At 37.1% G+C, this 17,075-nt stretch overlaps 3 protein-coding genes across 3 annotated transcripts; 1 reads left to right on the top strand and 2 right to left on the bottom strand.

Annotated features, from left to right (window-relative positions):
* Positions 1-1,692: 1,692 nt before the first annotated feature.
* LOC132553497 (uncharacterized) lies at positions 1,693-2,595 on the bottom strand. The gene is made up of 3 exons (XM_060217748.1): positions 2,361-2,595; positions 2,118-2,306; positions 1,693-1,820 (listed from the first exon to the last, which is right to left on the bottom strand). The coding sequence occupies exons 1-3, from the start codon at positions 2,593-2,595 to the stop codon at positions 1,693-1,695; spliced, it is 552 nt and encodes a 183-aa protein (XP_060073731.1).
* A 7,193-nt stretch (positions 2,596-9,788) lies between these two features.
* Positions 9,789-12,583, top strand: LOC132553496 (hyaluronidase-like). The gene is made up of 2 exons (XM_060217747.1): positions 9,789-10,094; positions 12,329-12,583. Exons 1-2 carry the CDS (start codon positions 9,789-9,791, stop codon positions 12,581-12,583), a joined length of 561 nt encoding a protein of 186 aa, XP_060073730.1.
* Positions 12,584-14,035: 1,452 nt separating this feature from the next.
* On the bottom strand, positions 14,036-16,804 carry LOC132553550 (HAUS augmin-like complex subunit 8). Its single transcript, XM_060217805.1, has 5 exons — positions 16,703-16,804; positions 16,101-16,220; positions 15,609-15,750; positions 15,086-15,236; positions 14,036-14,352 (listed from the first exon to the last, which is right to left on the bottom strand). Exons 1-5 carry the CDS (start codon positions 16,790-16,792, stop codon positions 14,274-14,276), a joined length of 582 nt encoding a protein of 193 aa, XP_060073788.1. The 5' UTR covers positions 16,793-16,804; the 3' UTR covers positions 14,036-14,273.
* Positions 16,805-17,075: the final 271 nt, after the last annotated feature.

Below are 17,075 nucleotides of genomic sequence, written 5' to 3'. Positions count from 1 at the left end.
TTTATAAAATTAATTTGGAGAAGTATTCTAATCCTAGGCTATGTGTAAACCGTGTTTTGAGACAATACATTAAGGACACTGCTGAACTGCTGAAGTCTAATAAGTTAATAGTCTCTTGCAGACATCCACTGTGCAAAGATGGATTCGTGGTATGATGTCTGAAGCCGGAGTGGATACAGAGACATTCCGACCATATTCGGTAAGAGGAGCTGCTACATCGGCTGCGCTGGCAGGAGGAACATCTCTTCAGGCCATTCTTGAGACAGCATGTTGGAGCTCGTGTGGAACATTTAGGAGGTTATATTTGAGGGATGTCCAGGATTTGGAACCGTCTCCGTCGTTCGCGGATAGCGTGCTTAGCAGGAAGTGACTTTGTCATCCCTATGCTATGTCTGGGGTTTTCTGTCTGAGATCTTTGAATTCAAATTTTGTGTAGTTCTTATTGAATATTATAAAATTTTTGAATGAAGAAAAATCTTTTCTTTTTTTGGTGACGGTTTATTGATTTTGTCGTCAAACACTTTGAAGGTACAATGTAACCGGACAGCAGAGGGCTGAATGGAAAAGAATCTCCCCTTCATCCAAGCATCACCATATGATGAGAGGGATTCTCTGTAATGAAAGAACGAAGGCTGGACGGTTACATTACCCGCCACAATTGCAAGGTATCCCTCCCCTGGGTTGGGGTGGTTTGATTTGTCAACAAAATGGTTGGTCTTTGAATAAGCGTGACCTCGGTACAGTGGTCATGCACGCAATTTTCATGTTGGCCTTTGAAGGTCAGTGTCGCGCACCTTGTAGAGTGACAAGTGCACTGTAACCGTCCAGCCTTCGGGCTTTCATTACAGAGAATCCCTTTCATCCATCACATGGTGATGCTTGGATGAGGGGGAGATTATTCAGGCAAAAAAAAACATATGCAATTGAATTATATCCTGTTACACATATTCTGACGCCTGTACCAGAAAAAGTAGTGCAGTAACGTATTGATTTTTGTTTAATTGTTTTTCATCTACTTTCTAAAATTACGATCGGGAAAAAATCTATTACCGGAATTCTTAACTTCTCGGAGGAGAACATCATTAAAAGGATATTTACGAGTTACACTTTATACAATATTAAGGGGATAGTATGATTGTTTTATGCATATGTTGGAGATTAGAACATAACTTTTGGTTTTCAAAAGAAATGAAGTCGAGTGCTAAAGCGATAAAATCCATGTTTTATATTTCACCTGATATTACGAGTTTTATTTTACCTGATATTACGAGTCAACACTTAAAAAGCAACGCTTACTCTTTTGGGACACCTGGTCTTGTTCTCCTTCTCCTATTTTAGAGAGTTTTCGTTGTAATCGTTCTTTTGTTCACATTTTGCCCTAGTTTAAAGGAATTTCAGTTTTGATTATTGTTATGTTGACGTGTTGGTATTATTTTTAGGGACCCAATATTAATCTAGATGTTTAGGGGCCCGAAATCAATCTAGGGGTTTAGGGACCCACTATTAATCTGGAGGTTTAGGGACCCAGTATTAGTCTAGAGGTTTAGGAGTACATCATCTATTCGGAGGATCATTTGTATCAATTTAGATATCTAGGTGTACATTATCAATTATAAGGTTTAGGTGTACACTAAAAATGTGTTTGTTAAAGGGTACATTTAGAACTTTAGGGGTACATTATTTACTTGGATGTTAAGGGTTACGCTTTACACCTGGAGGTTTAGGGTTACACTGTTTACTTGGAGGTTTAGGGTTACACTTTACACCTGGAGGTTTAAGGTTACACTGTTTACTTGGAGGTTTAGGGTTACACTTTATACCTGGAGGTTTAGGGTTACACTGTTTACTTGGAGGTTAAGGTTTACACTGTATACCTGGAGGTTTAGGGTTACACTGTTTACTTGGAGGTTTAGGGTTACACTGTTTACTTGGAGGTTTAGGGTTACACGGTATACTTGGAGGTTTAGGGTTACACTGTTTACTTGGAGGTTTAGAGTTACACTGTATACTAGGAGGTTTAGGGTTACACTGTTTACTTGGAGGTTTAGGGTTACACTGTTTACTTGGAGGTTTAGGGTTACACTGTTTACTTGGAGGTTAAGGTTTACACTGTATACTTGGAGGTTTAGGGTTACACTGTTTACTTGGAGGTTTAGGGTTACACTGTTTACTTGGAGGTTTAGGGTTACACTGTTTACTTGGAGGTTTAGGGTTACACTTTACACCTGGAGGTTTAAGGTTACACTGTTTACTTGGAGGTTTAGGGTTACACTGTTTACTTGGAGGTTTAGGGTTACACTTTATACCTGGAGGTTTAGGGTTACACTGTTTACTTGGAGGTTAATGTTTACACTGTATACCTGGAGGTTTAGGGTTACACTGTTTACTTGGAGGTTTAGGGTTACACTGTTTACTTGGAGGTTTAGGGTTACACTTTATACCTGGAGGTTTAGGGTTACACTGTTTACTTGGAGGTTTAGGGTTACACTGTTTACTTGGAGGTTTAGGGTTACAATGTATACTTGGAGGAATATGGATACACTGTTTACTTTGAAGTTTACAGGTACTCTGTTCCTCAGATTCAGGGGTAATCATTCTGAATTTTAATGTTTTAATGTACATTATTCGGTTTTAGCTTACACAATAAAAGTCAATAACTTACCCACAACAGACTAGTCCATCTTTGGTGCAGCTGCACTGCTGGCACTGCCTATAGTATAGTTTAGACTCTTCCACCATTAACTTCCGTCGTCGTCTGAATCTGCAGTACATCTTCTCCTCATCTTAAACAAGGAAAGATAACTCCTGTCTTGCATTTTGAAAATTCAGTTTAATTCATATTTAAATGGAAGATGGTGACAAATAAGTCTAGATTTATTGTTATTTACTAACAAATCTCGTCGTTTTAAAACTAATCGTGAAAGCAATGAAAACATGATATCGTGAAATGGCAATTTCATCACTGGGTTTGAGAGATGTAGTTTGATGAAAATGATCGGGAAGTTTTATATCGTCATAATGCTGGCATGTATAACATTTCCTTTGGTGATACAAAACTGGGCGTTTATGATGCTTGTTAGTTACCTGTTGGTTCCGTTGTTATTTACCTTGTTTTCATTTGGGAACGTGAATTTACATATAGTGACAAAGATCTACATGAAGCTGAAAACGTTTACTCTTCCGAAACGCCTAGAAATATTCTCCTTGTACTTTTTCACGAGTCTCCGTTTCTTTTGTTCATATTTCCTATTGGTTTTATTGAATTTGAGTTTGATGATTTCGTTAATATATCTGCATTTTATTTGTTGTTTTATTAAATAAAACCCCCATGTCCAATGAATGATTGCGTTATTTCAGTTTGAAATAGATGCGATGGTGTATAGATAGAAGAATTAAAAGATACGCTTTTTCAAAATTATGAAAATCTCTTTTAAATTTTTTTCATCTAATTGATGTAACATCCGCTTCTAGAAACCTTCCGCTTCTAGAAACCATGTATACACTATCACAATGAGAGATAAACCTTGACTTGATAGTAACAAGAATAGAAGTACGAGGCTTGAGTGAAGAATTGGTTAAGCTACTTCCGACCCAGCAACAAACTGTTTATATAGATACATTTTGATATTCGGGAACCCAATGTAAATTTTCATCATATGCAGGTGAGATCGAATTTACCGTTCCAGATCCGTGACCAGAGCCGGACATTTCATCCTTATTTTTCACTCATCAAAGTTGTGCTCGACCATTTCTTCTTCCAATGCCTTACCTATGTGTTCTTCTGTTGTGCATGCCAACGTGGTAGTGACGAAAACCAGTAGAATTGTAATGATATGTACTGGTCGCATCTTGTTGGTTCCGAACGGCAGAGGAAGTGGCATGTACACAGACATAGTATCTATAAGGTCTTCAGTCATTAATTTCACAACGAATAAATCATACAAGCTAGTCCCGTCGTCAGCTGTATGTCATGAAATAAACGGATTTCAAAAGGAAATGACATGATCAATGTATTTTCAACGAACTTGTTTTGATCATTAAAAGACTTTATTCATACATAACTTTGCAGTTTTAAGATACTGTAATTTGAAAATTTGATAGCACCTGTCAAAGTTATGATGTAGTCTTTGTCAATACGTACTACTTGCAACGCTTGTGGGTATTATTTCAAATTAACTTACTTGAAAATAAAGTACCATGGCCTCTGTACACTAGTACAGGTACTAGAAGTGTATGTTACTTTTCTTCCATCGTTTCGACACTAAAGTGAGTCCATCTGTCTTCAACACAAACCTTGATCTCCTTAAATCGGATAAGTCAGAACATTACCTCCTTTATGTCAGGTAGACAACGGCAGCTGTAGGTTACACAATGTTGAACTTTTAATCCCGATGTTTTATTTAACAGCCGATGGAGATAGTGTGAAGATTTGTGAACAACTCGTTGCACACGTGGTGCAAGATGATTTATCACAAAATGGAAAAATCGTCTTCTTGAAATTCAGTGAACAACTAGGACATCAACATTTCCGTTAGGGAAAGATGATGCCACGAGACATTTTTCGCTGTAAAAAAAGAACAAAAAAAAAGAAAACAAAAACAAAAAGAAAAAAGAGGAAAAACAAAATCCACTCTCTGCAGCAATGTGGTCAGGTGATTCCAGCAATATTTAAAAAAGTAAATCCATACCGGTTACTGACGGATATCCACTAGATTTTATTTGCACATGACCTGATCAAACCAGGGGCTGAGTCGCGTCACTACGTCGATGACATAAAACTTCAAGCTACTGTAACAGTTCTTTGAACGTAATTGCAATACATTGTTCATTCATTGTGATAAAAACTTAGTATTTCCATAGCTTTCTCTGATTTCACGATGAAAGCTGCACTTTTGCGCTGCATCAGCCCTCGGTCAGTTATGTTTCAGATTAACAATAGTGTCTGTATCGCTCACCTGGCTTTGTTTGGCTAAAACAGCATTATCCACACATAAGGAAATGGAATTATAAAGCGTTATGCCTAATTTATCTATTGGACCCCATTATCTGCACCCAAAGGATCAACTCAACCATTTACACAAGTTTCTTTCACCCAAGGACGCTTCAGACCAATTTTAAACAAATTTCTGTGACGGCTATCTGTTCTACAAAAGAATTTTCAAAGTAGAAAGATAAGCCGACCAGATACTGTGTGACGGCTATCTGTTCTCATCGTAGTACAACTGACAAAGACCCTAGAAAATTTTGTAAAAAAAATACCAGATGTGTGACGGCTATCTGTTCTCATCGAGTATAACGACAAAGTAGAAAGATAAAATACCAGAACTGTGTGACGGCTATCTGTTCTCATCGAGTATAACGACAAAGTAGAAAGATAAAATACCAGAATTGTGTGACGGCTATCTGTTCTCATCGAGTATAACGACAAAGTAGAAAGATAAAATACCAGAACTGACGGCTATCTGTTCTCATCGAGTACAACGACAACGTAGAAAGATAAAATACCAGACCTGTGTGACGGCTATATGTTCTCATCGAGTATAACGACAAAGTAGAAAGATAAAATACCAGACAGAACTGTGTGACGGCTATCTGTTCTCATCGAGTATAACGACAAAGTAGAAAGATAAAATACCAGAACTGTGTGACGGCTATCTGTTCTCATCGAGTATAACGACAAAGTAGAAAGATAAAATACCAGACAGAACTGTGTGACGGCTATCTGTTCTCATCGAGTACAACGACAAAGTAGAAAGATAAAATACCAGAACTGTGTGACGGCTATCTGTTCTCATCGAGTATAACGACAAAGTAGAAAGATAAGATACCAGAATTGTGTGACGGCTATCTGTTCTCATCGAGTACAACGACAAAGTAGAAAGATAAAATACCAGACAGAACTGTGTGACGGCTATCTGTTCTCATCGAGTATAACGACAAAGTAGAAAGATAAAATACCAGCACTGTGTGACGGCTATCTGTTCTCATCGAGTACAACGACAAAGTAGAAAGATAAAATACCAGACCTGTGTGACGGCTATCTGTTCTCATCGAGTACAACGACAACGTAGAAAGATAAAATACCAGACCTGTGTGACGGCTATATGTTCTCATCGAGTATAACGACAAAGTAGAAAGATAAAATACCAGACAGAACTGTGTGACGGCTATCTGTTCTCATCGAGTATAACGACAAAGTAGAAAGATAAAATACCAGAACTGTGTGACGGTGTGACTATCTGTTCTCATCGAGTATAACGACAAAGTAGAAAGATAAAATACCAGAACTGTGTGACGGCTATCTGTTCTCATCGAGTATAACGACAAAGTAGAAAGATAAAATACCAGAACTGTGTGACGGCTATCTGTTCTCATCGAGTATAACGACAAAGTAGAAAGATAAAATACCAGAACTGTGTGACGGCTATCTGTTCTCATCGAGTACAACGACAAAGTAGAAAGATAAAATACCAGACAGAACTGTGTGACGGCTATCTGTTCTCATCGAGTATAACGACAAAGTAGAATATAACGACAAAGTAAGATAAAATACCAGACTGTGTGACGGCTATCTGTTCTCATCGAGTATAACGACAAAGTAGAAAGATAAAATACCAGAACTGTGTGACGGCTATCTGTTCTCATCGAGTACAACGACAAAGTAGAAAGATAAGATACCAGCACTGTGTGACGGCTATCTGTTCTCATCGAGTATAACGACAAAGTAGAAAGATAAAATACCAGCACTGTGTGACGGCTATCTGTTCTCATCGAGTATAACGACAAAGTAGAAAGATAAAATACCAGAACTGTGTGACGGCTATCTGTTCTCATCGAGTATAACGACAAAGTAGAAAGATAAAATACCAGAAATACCAGAATTGTGTGACGGCTATCTGTTCTCATCGAGTACATCGACAAAGTAGAAAGATAAGATACCAGAACTGTGTGACGGCTATCTGTTCTCATCGAGTATAACGACAAAGTAGAAAGATAAAATACCAGACCTGTGACGGCTATCTGTTCTCATCGAGTATAACGACAAAGTAGAAAGATAAGATACCAGAACTGTGTAACGGCTATCTGTTCTCATCGAGTACATCGACAAAGTAGAAAGATAAGATACCAGAACTGTGTGACGGCTATCTGTTCTCATCGAGTATAACGACAAAGTAGAAAGATAAAATACCAGCACTGTGTGACGGCTATCTGTTCTCATCGAGTATAACGACAAAGTAGAAAGATAAAATACCAGAACTGTGTGACGGCTATCTGTTCTCATCGAGTATAACGACAAAGTAGAAAGATAAAATACCAGAACTGTGTGACGGCTATCTGTTCTCATCGAGTATAACGACAAAGTAGAAAGATAAAATACCAGACCTGTGACGGCTATCTGTTCTCATCGAGTATAACGACAAAGTAGAAAGATAAGATACCAGCACTGTGTGACGGCTATCTGTTCTCATCGAGTATAACGACAAAGTAGAAAGATAAAATACCAGAACTGTGTGACGGCTATCTGTTCTCATCGAGTATAACGACAAAGTAGAAAGATAAAATACCAGAACTGTGTGACGGCTATCTGTTCTCATCGAGTATAACGACAAAGTAGAAAGATAAAATACCAGAACTGTGTGACGGCTATCTGTTCTCATCGAGTATAACGACAAAGTAGAAAGATAAAATACCAGCACTGTGTGACGGCTATCTGTTCTCATCGAGTACAACGACAAAGTAGAAAGATAAGATACCAGCACTGTGTGACGGCTATCTGTTCTCATCGAGTACAACGACAAAGTAGAAAGATAAAATACCAGATCGAGTATAACGACAAAGTAGAAAGATAAAATACCAGAACTGTGTGACGGCTATCTGTTCTCATCGAGTATAACGACAAAGTAGAAAGATAAAATACCAGCACTGTGTGACGGCTATCTGTTCTCATCGAGTATAACGACAAAGTAGAAAGATAAAATACCAGCACTGTGTGACGGCTATCTGTTCTCATCGAGTATAACGACAAAGTAGAAAGATAAGATACCAGCACTGTGTGACGGCTATCTGTTCTCATCGAGTATAACGACAAAGTAGAAAGATAAGATAGATAAAATACCAGAACTGTGTGACGGCTATCTGTTCTCATCGAGTATAACGACAAAGTAGAAAGATAACCAGACTGTGTGACGGCTATCTGTTCTCATCGAGTATAACGACAAAGTAGAAAGATAAAATACCAGCACTGTGTGACGGCTATCTGTTCTCATCGAGTATAACGACAAAGTAGAAAGATAAAATACCAGAACTGTGTGACGGCTATCTGTTCTCATCGAGTATAACGACAAAGTAGAAAGATAAAATACCAGAACTGTGTGACGGCTATCTGTTCTCATCGAGTATAACGACAAAGTAGAAAGATAAAATACCAGAACTGTGTGACGGCTATCTGTTCTCACGACGAAAGTAGAAAGATAAAATACCAGAACTGTGTGACGGCTATCTGTTCTCATCGACGGCTATCTGTTCTCATCGAGTATAACGACAAAGTAGAAAGATAAAATACCAGCACTGTGTGACGGCTATCTGTTCTCATCGAGTACAACGACAAAGTAGAAAGATAAGATACCAGCACTGTGTGACGGCTATCTGTTCTCATCGAGTACAACGACAAAGTAGAAAGATAAAATACCAGAACTGTGTGACGGCTATCTGTTCTCATCGAGTATAACGACAAAGTAGAAAGATAAAATACCAGAACTGTGTGACGGCTATCTGTTCTCATCGAGTACAACGACAAAGTAGAAAGATAAAATACCAGCACTGTGTGACGGCTATCTGTTCTCATCGAGTATAACGACAAAGTAGAAAGATAAGATACCAGAACTGTGTAACGGCTATCTGTTCTCATCGAGTACATCGACAAAGTAGAAAGATAAGATACCAGCACTGTGTGACGGCTATCTGTTCTCATCGAGTATAACGACAAAGTAGAAAGATAAAATACCAGAACTGTGTGACGGCTATCTGTTCTCATCGAGTATAACGACAAAGTAGAAAGATAAGATACCAGACCTGTGTGACGGCTATCTGTTCTCATCGAGTATAACGACAAAGTAGAAAGATAAGATACCAGCACTGTGTGACGGCTATCTGTTCTCATCGAGTATAACGACAAAGTAGAAAGATAAGATACCAGCGCTGTGTGACGGCTATAACTGTGATACCATGACTTTCATAACGACTGTGCTAGTAGTTGCATCGTATTTTTCATTAACCGTGAAAATAAATTGTGTTTTCATGAATAATTGGAAAAAAAAGGATTTCCCGAAAAACAAAATCTTATTTCATGTGTGATTGGATATTTTTTACACTTTAGTGCGACAGAGATGCGAACTAATGGGCTCGTTTCCGTCCTATGTAATTGAAAGTCATGCAAGAGCTTACATCAATTCGAATTCTCAAAATTACTGGGAAAATTCTGAATATCTATTCCTTATCTATTTAAGTAGATGCCGACCGTGATATATAGCCGACAAGGAAAGTCATAACCCGTTGGACTTTTATATTCAAAATCACGATGAGGATTTGTTTTCATTTCTTTTAATCTGCTGTTCCAGATACACTAGTTAAGATTTGCTACAAATGTTTACTACACAATCATCAGATAAGAACAACGCAATATGTTGTAAATTTAATCACACTATAAACACTACCACGGGTATGTTATCAGTGACCACGTGTTAACACGATGTCAAACGTATATCTCTGTCCGGCACACCACAGATACAATGGATATATATAGTATTATAAAATCCATCATCACTTTGATCGCCCAAATAAGGCTGTATTTTGGACAACTTCCGCAACCCCGTTCTAACGTGTCGGAGGTACCTTTCGCCGTTGTGTGGAATGTACCATCGGCTGTCTGTCAAGACAAATTCAAAGTGCTGCTGAACTTATCACATTATGGCATCATACAAAACCTGAACCAGTCGTTCTTCGGTGAGAATATTGTTCTGTTTTACGAACCAACCCCGGGATTATATCCTAAATATTTAAGCAATGGATCGGCTATCAATGGAGGTCTACCCCAGGTAAGTTTGTTATCAACAACTAGACAAGGTACCAACACCTTTGACATTTCATCACGCTAAACTATAAAAACATGGCCAACTAGCTTCAAAGAAACTTAACCTACAACAGGACAGTATGCGTCAGTCTCGCCATCACACATTGACATTGAATTACAGCCCACTATCATACATATTTGCGACGTGCATGAATATATTTGTCGATTAAGACTAAGAGTGATATATACGTGGACTGCTTGATAACTTGTGAGCCTCATATATAAGTATTTGACCTTTGGCGAATATATTGCATTATTTTTCAACATAATCCCCTTCAATATCTATACACTTTTGTCAGCGATGTTTAAGGCCTCAAAGCCACTTTTAAAGAAGTCCTTTTCTTGATCGTTCATAACGTCCTCCACTGCATGACGTCACCACCTAGTACCGGAAATGGCTTTTTCAATCTTGGAAATAGATGAAAGTCTGATGAAAACAGATCAAGTGAATAAGGCGGATACTCCAATTCAAAGCCACAATCACTAATGGCAACCATAGCAATATTAGACATGTGAAAAGGGGTTTAGTCCTGGCGAAACAACACACCGTTACTAAGTTTCCCGCGATGCTTGAGTTTGATATTTTCTCTTAACTGCCGAAGAAGTTCTGCATAATACGTGCCATTAAGTGTTTGTCCCTTTTGTAGATAATCTACTATCAGAATGCCACCAGCATCCAATAAAACCGAGATCATGGAGCCGATGGAACAGTCTTTGCCTACTTCGGCGGGGGTAAACCAGAGTTGTTCCATTGTTAAGACTGTTGTTTGGTCTTTGGGGTGAAATGATGGATCCACGTTCCTTCCATAGTCACAAACCTCTGCAGAAATCTAACAGGATCTGCCTCGAAAAGGTTCAGATTAGCACGCGACAAAGTCCGCCTGGTGTGCGTCTGATCAACTGTCAGAAGTCTTGGTAACCAACGGACTTAGAGCTTTCTGTTTGTAAGATCTACCGTAAGAATTGACTGTACTCTTTCCTGTGAAATCCCAACTGTACTGGCTATATCTCTCTCTCGCGTGTCATCCATTACAATATCATCTACTTTACTGACTGTTTTTGGGGTTGCAACAGTGGCTGGCCTTCCAGAACGGGCGTCATCGCCAAGGCACTGCCTGTTGCGCTTAAAATTCCGCCGCCATCCACCATTTCACTGTAGTATATGAAGAGGCATCACGCCCTAGTGTTGCTACCATATCAGTATGGATATCCTTAGGTGCTAGACCTTTCTTGTACAAATAATGAATCACTGCTCTCTCAGCGATTTGGCCAATTTGGTAAAACGTCGTATGTCTTGTTTACTTTAGAGTTCTACCTCTTCGACATAAACTAACCAAAGGACACCAGTCTTCGGGTACACAACCTTAAATAGTCATTTGATTTTGTATTTAACAGGTTTTACGTCCACTATTATGACCTTTCAGAGTAAAAATAGTCAGGGAACAGTAAAGCTGAAAAAGGACATCCCTGCTTAACTTCTTCCATAAAAGGCTCACAACTTATCAATTAGCACTCGGACACTGCCGATACCGTAAATCTTGACCAATCCAAGTAAGTGATGTCACGTTCCGAAAAGAAAACAAGGTAAACAGCAGAACCACATGCATACGGACAATCATGAGAAACACTTTCAGCTTCATATCAAACAAAGAAAAGGTAAACTTCCTCTTTAGTCAGACAATCATCTAATTAACTTCAACAAACACTTTTATATGATATGTACACAATGCGATTTTAATGATGTCTTTGAGTGATCATTTATTGACTTGTAAACAATTTCTATCTCTTCTATCAAACATTGCATCTCCGATTAAAAACTTTCGGTACACAATCTTAATGTGCCTATATATATATATATATATATATATATATAACGATCATAACCCGAACTATAAAACATACGCGTGGTATAACAATAACTGAATCCCTCGGAATTAATTCCAACTTTACACGTATAGTTTGACAATAATGACCATCTCGGGTCTCAAATCCATAACATTAACAGCAGTACTGTGATAGTATGGCTGGCCACAACATTTTATTATCGGACAATACAAAGATGGAAAAAATGATAACAAAATTAGGAGTTGTGAAGTTTTCACTACTTTCTAAGAGATATAACACGCTGCCAATCTATATGTGGTTATCGATGTTACGAGAAATGTCTATTTTATTTTTGTTACATACATTGTTGAACAGAAATCCAAACTACAGAAACATTTAAGGAGAGTGCAGTATGATGTCAACAGAACTATCCCTGTAGCCGATTTCTCAGGTCTGGCTGTGATAGACTGGGAAAGTTGGAGACCCATCTTTGATAGGAATATGTACGACAAATCACAGGTGACGTATATCACGAAATCAGAGGGTCTAGTCAGACAATACCATCCCACGTGGAATGATTCTCAGGTGAAGATAGAGGCCCGGAAAGAATTTGAAACAGCTGCAAGGTAGGTACAGGACGAATTACAACCTTATTCTGTCTAGCTAATAAATGGGATGATAATAATAACAAAACAAAACGAGTCTCTTAACATTTATAATAGGATTGCTTCCAATAGTCTGTTTGTTCTTAACAAGGAGTTATGTATAGTTTTATGTGTTACCTATGAAAAGTTACACTTCAATTTGTTTTGGTGATTTGTGCAATACAAATTCAACAGAATTTCAACATATTAATCTAATGAAAAGTTTTTAATTTTTTTCATGTTACGTGTCATTTTCTTACCTGGTATGAAATGGTTTTGCTTCATCTAAGATAGTCTGTCTTGAGCTTGAATAAACTCGGATATACATAAGACACCTTCTAACATGTAACAAGTCTCCCAGTCTAGTATTGGTAGGTAATATTAATGAATTAAAATCATGGTCACCAGAGGGACTGCTGTTTTTACCGGATTTATCTATCTCAGCAAACATTAAATTTGGTATTACTTACATCATAGAATCTAACGGCATTTAAATGTCCTGTGTCAACCTCCAACAACCATGTCTGGACATTTCTCTTGAATTGACCAAGGTCAAATTATCTTTGCACACTTTCAAATATCTCCTTGCTGAATATTACATTTGTTCATATTTTGCCTTAATTTCATAGATTTTCAGTTTGAATTTTGATTTTGTTTATCAGTCAGTGTTTTCTTGTATCAGCTGTATTGAGACATCCTGTATCAGAGGAGGTAAAACCCAAAAAAACAATATGATAAAAATAATCAACTCAATTGAAAATAGGCTAACAAATTTATTCATCAATATTTAATGAAGAAAAAATAAATTCATTACAGAAACAGGGTAGAAATAGACTTAACTGTCAATAATATGTAATGATATATAACAATAAACCATTTCTGTTTTCAGGACTAAGCTACATAAGTTCTGTTATTAATTTGAATCGATTACTCCAACACTTAAAGCACATTCCATTTTAATGGATATTCTTCTATCTAAGTAAAACACCTCAATTGTTCTGCTGTACCAGTCACTGACAGCTCGAGGATACAACCTATCACACTAAGTTATACCAGGATTCCCTTTCCAATCATTGTAAAGCATTGCCTGGTTAGAATTTCAAAATATCAGAAAAGTCTGTTATTTCTTTCAGTACATTATGCAAAAGTTTCGTTAAAGACTAATTATTATTGGTTTGACAGTTTTAAACTTTCAGCTTAATCCTAGCATGATTGAAAAAACATAGCAAGACATGAATGCTATTCACCCATGAAATTTAGTTTGATTAACAAGTTTCTTTAAATTTGACCTCGATCTTGAAACCCTGAAATACCAACTTATCTAAGGTAATTTCATACTTTAATTATTAAGTTTCCATGTTTGACCGAATTATGTTAAGAATTATAAAGCTGATCACCTGACAACACTGCTGCTCATAAAAATAAAATTGGTGTAGCTTGAAATAAAGATATCATATCATTTTCCAGAATCCTCTAACATAAACAATTTTAACTTATTTCTTTAATATGTCATATTTCATCCAAATTTCTCAAAATTCAATTATGACTTAAACAAAGAAATATTTAAAGGCAACAAATGGATTGCATACTTTTTGTTGCATTATGTTGCAACAGTTTATAAAATTGCAATAGAGTCGTCTTTTTGACCGGAATATCAAAAGAAAACTGCTGTATCATTAGGCCTGCATTTCTTGTATCCGTAGTGAGGTCTCTTGTATTGTCAGGCTTTGCGTTGCTGAAATCATTTCTGTACATCTGAGGAGAAAGAGAAGCATTTGGATAAAGGCTGTAGAATATTTATCTAGTAGTCTGATCATCACCTAATTCTTTCCTTGGAGGTAATTAAAATATTTACATATGTAAGTTGAAAGTTCATATGACAAACTTGAATAAAGTATATGAAAATCACCAGACATAAGAACATTTTGGACAAGGCCTCCTACAGAGATGTCAGTAAACATTGTACCTACTGTCAGAGTTCATGAGGTCAGTAAACATTGTACTTACTGTCAGAGTTTGTGAGGTCAGTAAACATGGTACTTACTGTCAGAGTTTGTGAGGTCAGTAAACATGGTAATTACTGTCGGAGTTTGTGAGGTCAGTAAACATTGTACCTTCTATCAGAGTTTGTGAGGTCAGTAAACATTGTACTTACTGTCAGAGTTCATGAGGTCAGTAAACATTGTACTTACTGTCAGAGTTTGTGGGGTCAGTAAACATTGTACTTACTGTCGGAGTTTGTGAGGTCAGTAAACATGGTAATTACTGTCGGAGTTCATGAGGTCAGTAAACTTTGTACTTACTGTCGGAGTTTGTGAGGTCAGTAAACATTGTACTTACTGTTGGAGTTTGTGAGGTCAGTAAACATGGTAATTACTGTCGGAGTTCATGAGGTCAGTAAACTTTGTACTTACTGTCAGAGTTCATGAGGTCAGTAAACATGGTAATTACTGTCGGAGTTCATGAGGTCAGTAATCACTGTACTTACTGTCGGAGTTCGTGAGTTTGAGCGTCCACAGCTTTCTCCATGGCGCCCAGAGCCTTAGACATTGCTGTTACTGTAGTCACTGGTTGTCTGATCATCACTGATAACTCTCCCAGCAATTGTTCACTTGTTGACAGTTCCTTTTCTAATTTTCCTAAAACAAAGTTTATGATAATCACATACACATCCATAATTATACTTTGCTATATTTCCATTTTTCCACATTTACCTTAAATAATGACCTTATAACTTGATAGTTATATGATGATTAAAATAACCAAATCAACATATTTAGAATGCAGGAGAATCATTGTGATATCATTTTTTGAAAATATAAAATTTTGCACAAATACATAATTTAATTTTTACATCCCTATTTTAATATGTCCATATGATTTCAGTATCAGTTTTAAAGAACATATTTGTTTTAGTATTTTAATATTCATGCATCACATACATTACAAATGAAAATTTAATTTCACAAATAACATCAGTGTGAACAGTTGCCTAATAAACCTGAACTTACTTTGGAGTTGTTCTTCATCATCAGGCAGATAAACACCTTGGGTAGCAATCTGGTGACGGGTGGTGTCCAGAGCATGGGCTAAACTCTCATACTCCCTAGACAACTTGGGTAAATTGGCAACAATTGGTCCTAGTAACTGGCGCTAAAACCAGAGAAATATTGACTCAAGAATCATCTCCCCTTTATAGTGTTGTTTACTGTGATATAGGTCAGTACATGAAATGTATGTAGACTGAAACAAATCTGGAGACCTTAATTCTTCATTTTCATATTATCTGAATTAAATGAAATAACACTTTTGTCCTTTTTTCAAGGCTTTCAGCAACACATTTTTTCTTTTATGTAAGTCCCAACTTTGTCTAAAATAACCCAAAAAAGTCCTAAAAAGCACAAAATTCAGGGAAAAAATGCAGTTGAAAGAACCAAACACACAATTTCTAGTTCTGTATGAAAAATTGAACTACCTGTGTAATTGTATTGACCAATACTGACCTGTTGATCCACTTGATCGTCCACCAAATTCAGGTGTTTCTGGCGCGCAAGTCGGATATCCAAATCATGTTTTTTCTTGCGGAGTTTTTCAACTTCCTCATGTAGACTGTTTAACTGGGCCTATTCAATAAGGATAGTGGCCAGAGGATGATAGCTATTCTGTCGTTAGTTCAAAGTATTAACTTGTGTCTGTTTGGCCTCATTATTTAACTAAACTTACCAAAAAAAATTTTTTTTTTCTTAATACTAACTAGCTAACAACACTATTGACATCCTAATATTTTAATCTACTAAATAGACAAAATGGAGAAATCACGCTTTATACTGTGCGAAAAAATTCTCAGTTTGTTCAAACTAAAGTACCAATATTTCCTTAGTCTGTATTTTGCCCTTGCTTCATCAATTTCAAGTGGCGATTGAGATTCTGTTGACAAGCCCGTATTTTCTTGTCATTTTCATGAATTCATGACCAACTTAGTCCTAGTTATTACAATCATATCATAATCTGCTTTAGACATAATGTTCTGATATTGCTATCTCTTACACCAGCTACCATTCGATTGGTCCATATTTTAAAATATTAGATTTTTTATAAGGCCTACCATTTCCCGTTTCTCCTGTTCTTCGCGTGACTTCTTGGCCTTGGTGTACAAATACAGCCACTGTGTGTACCGCATGTATAGCAAGTCCATCTGACCCTCGGTCAACTTTGACTGGAAAGTACACACAAACACAATAGGTACATAATTATACTGCCTCATCTAGGCACACACACAGTACATAATCATATGGCAGAGTCTTGGCACACACAGTACATAATTATACGGCTGAGTCTTGGCAAAAACACAATACATAATTAAACAGCCGAATCTTGGGACACACACAGTACATAATTATACTGCGGTGTCTAAGCACACAAACATTGATACTGCTGTGTTTAGGCATACACAAACACAGTACTTATTTAAACTGTTA

Source organism: Ylistrum balloti, unplaced genomic scaffold (genome assembly GCF_031769215.1).
Source record: "Ylistrum balloti isolate Yb309-2 unplaced genomic scaffold, AGI_CSIRO_Ybal_v1 Utg370332, whole genome shotgun sequence".
Taxonomy (NCBI): Eukaryota; Metazoa; Mollusca; class Bivalvia; order Pectinida; family Pectinidae; genus Ylistrum; species Ylistrum balloti.
This window is presented reverse-complemented; position numbering and strand designations above follow the sequence as displayed.

Excerpts from the sequence above, each read along its gene's own strand:
- LOC132553497 (XM_060217748.1), bottom strand. The coding sequence starts at position 2,595 with ATGATTACCCCTGAATCTGAGGAACAGAGTACCTGTAAACTTCAAAGT. Across the intron at positions 2,307-2,360 it reads GTGTAACCCTAAACCTCCAG|GTATAAAGTGTAACCCTAAA; the intron begins GTATACAGTGTA and ends CTAAACCTCCAG. Across the intron at positions 1,821-2,117 it reads GTGTAACCCTAAACCTCCAA|GTATAAAGTGTAACCCTAAA; the intron begins GTATACAGTGTA and ends CTAAACCTCCAG.
- LOC132553550 (XM_060217805.1), bottom strand. The coding sequence starts at position 16,792 with ATGGACTTGCTATACATGCGGTACACACAGTGGCTGTATTTGTACACC. Across the intron at positions 15,237-15,608 it reads TGATGAAGAACAACTCCAAA|GAAAATTAGAAAAGGAACTG; the intron begins GTAAGTTCAGGT and ends ACTTTGTTTTAG. Across the intron at positions 14,353-15,085 it reads CAAACTCACGAACTCCGACA|ATGTACAGAAATGATTTCAG; the intron begins GTAAGTACAGTG and ends CTTTCTCCTCAG.
- LOC132553496 (XM_060217747.1), top strand. The coding sequence starts at position 9,789 with ATGGATATATATAGTATTATAAAATCCATCATCACTTTGATCGCCCAA. Across the intron at positions 10,095-12,328 it reads TCAATGGAGGTCTACCCCAG|AAATCCAAACTACAGAAACA; the intron begins GTAAGTTTGTTA and ends ATTGTTGAACAG.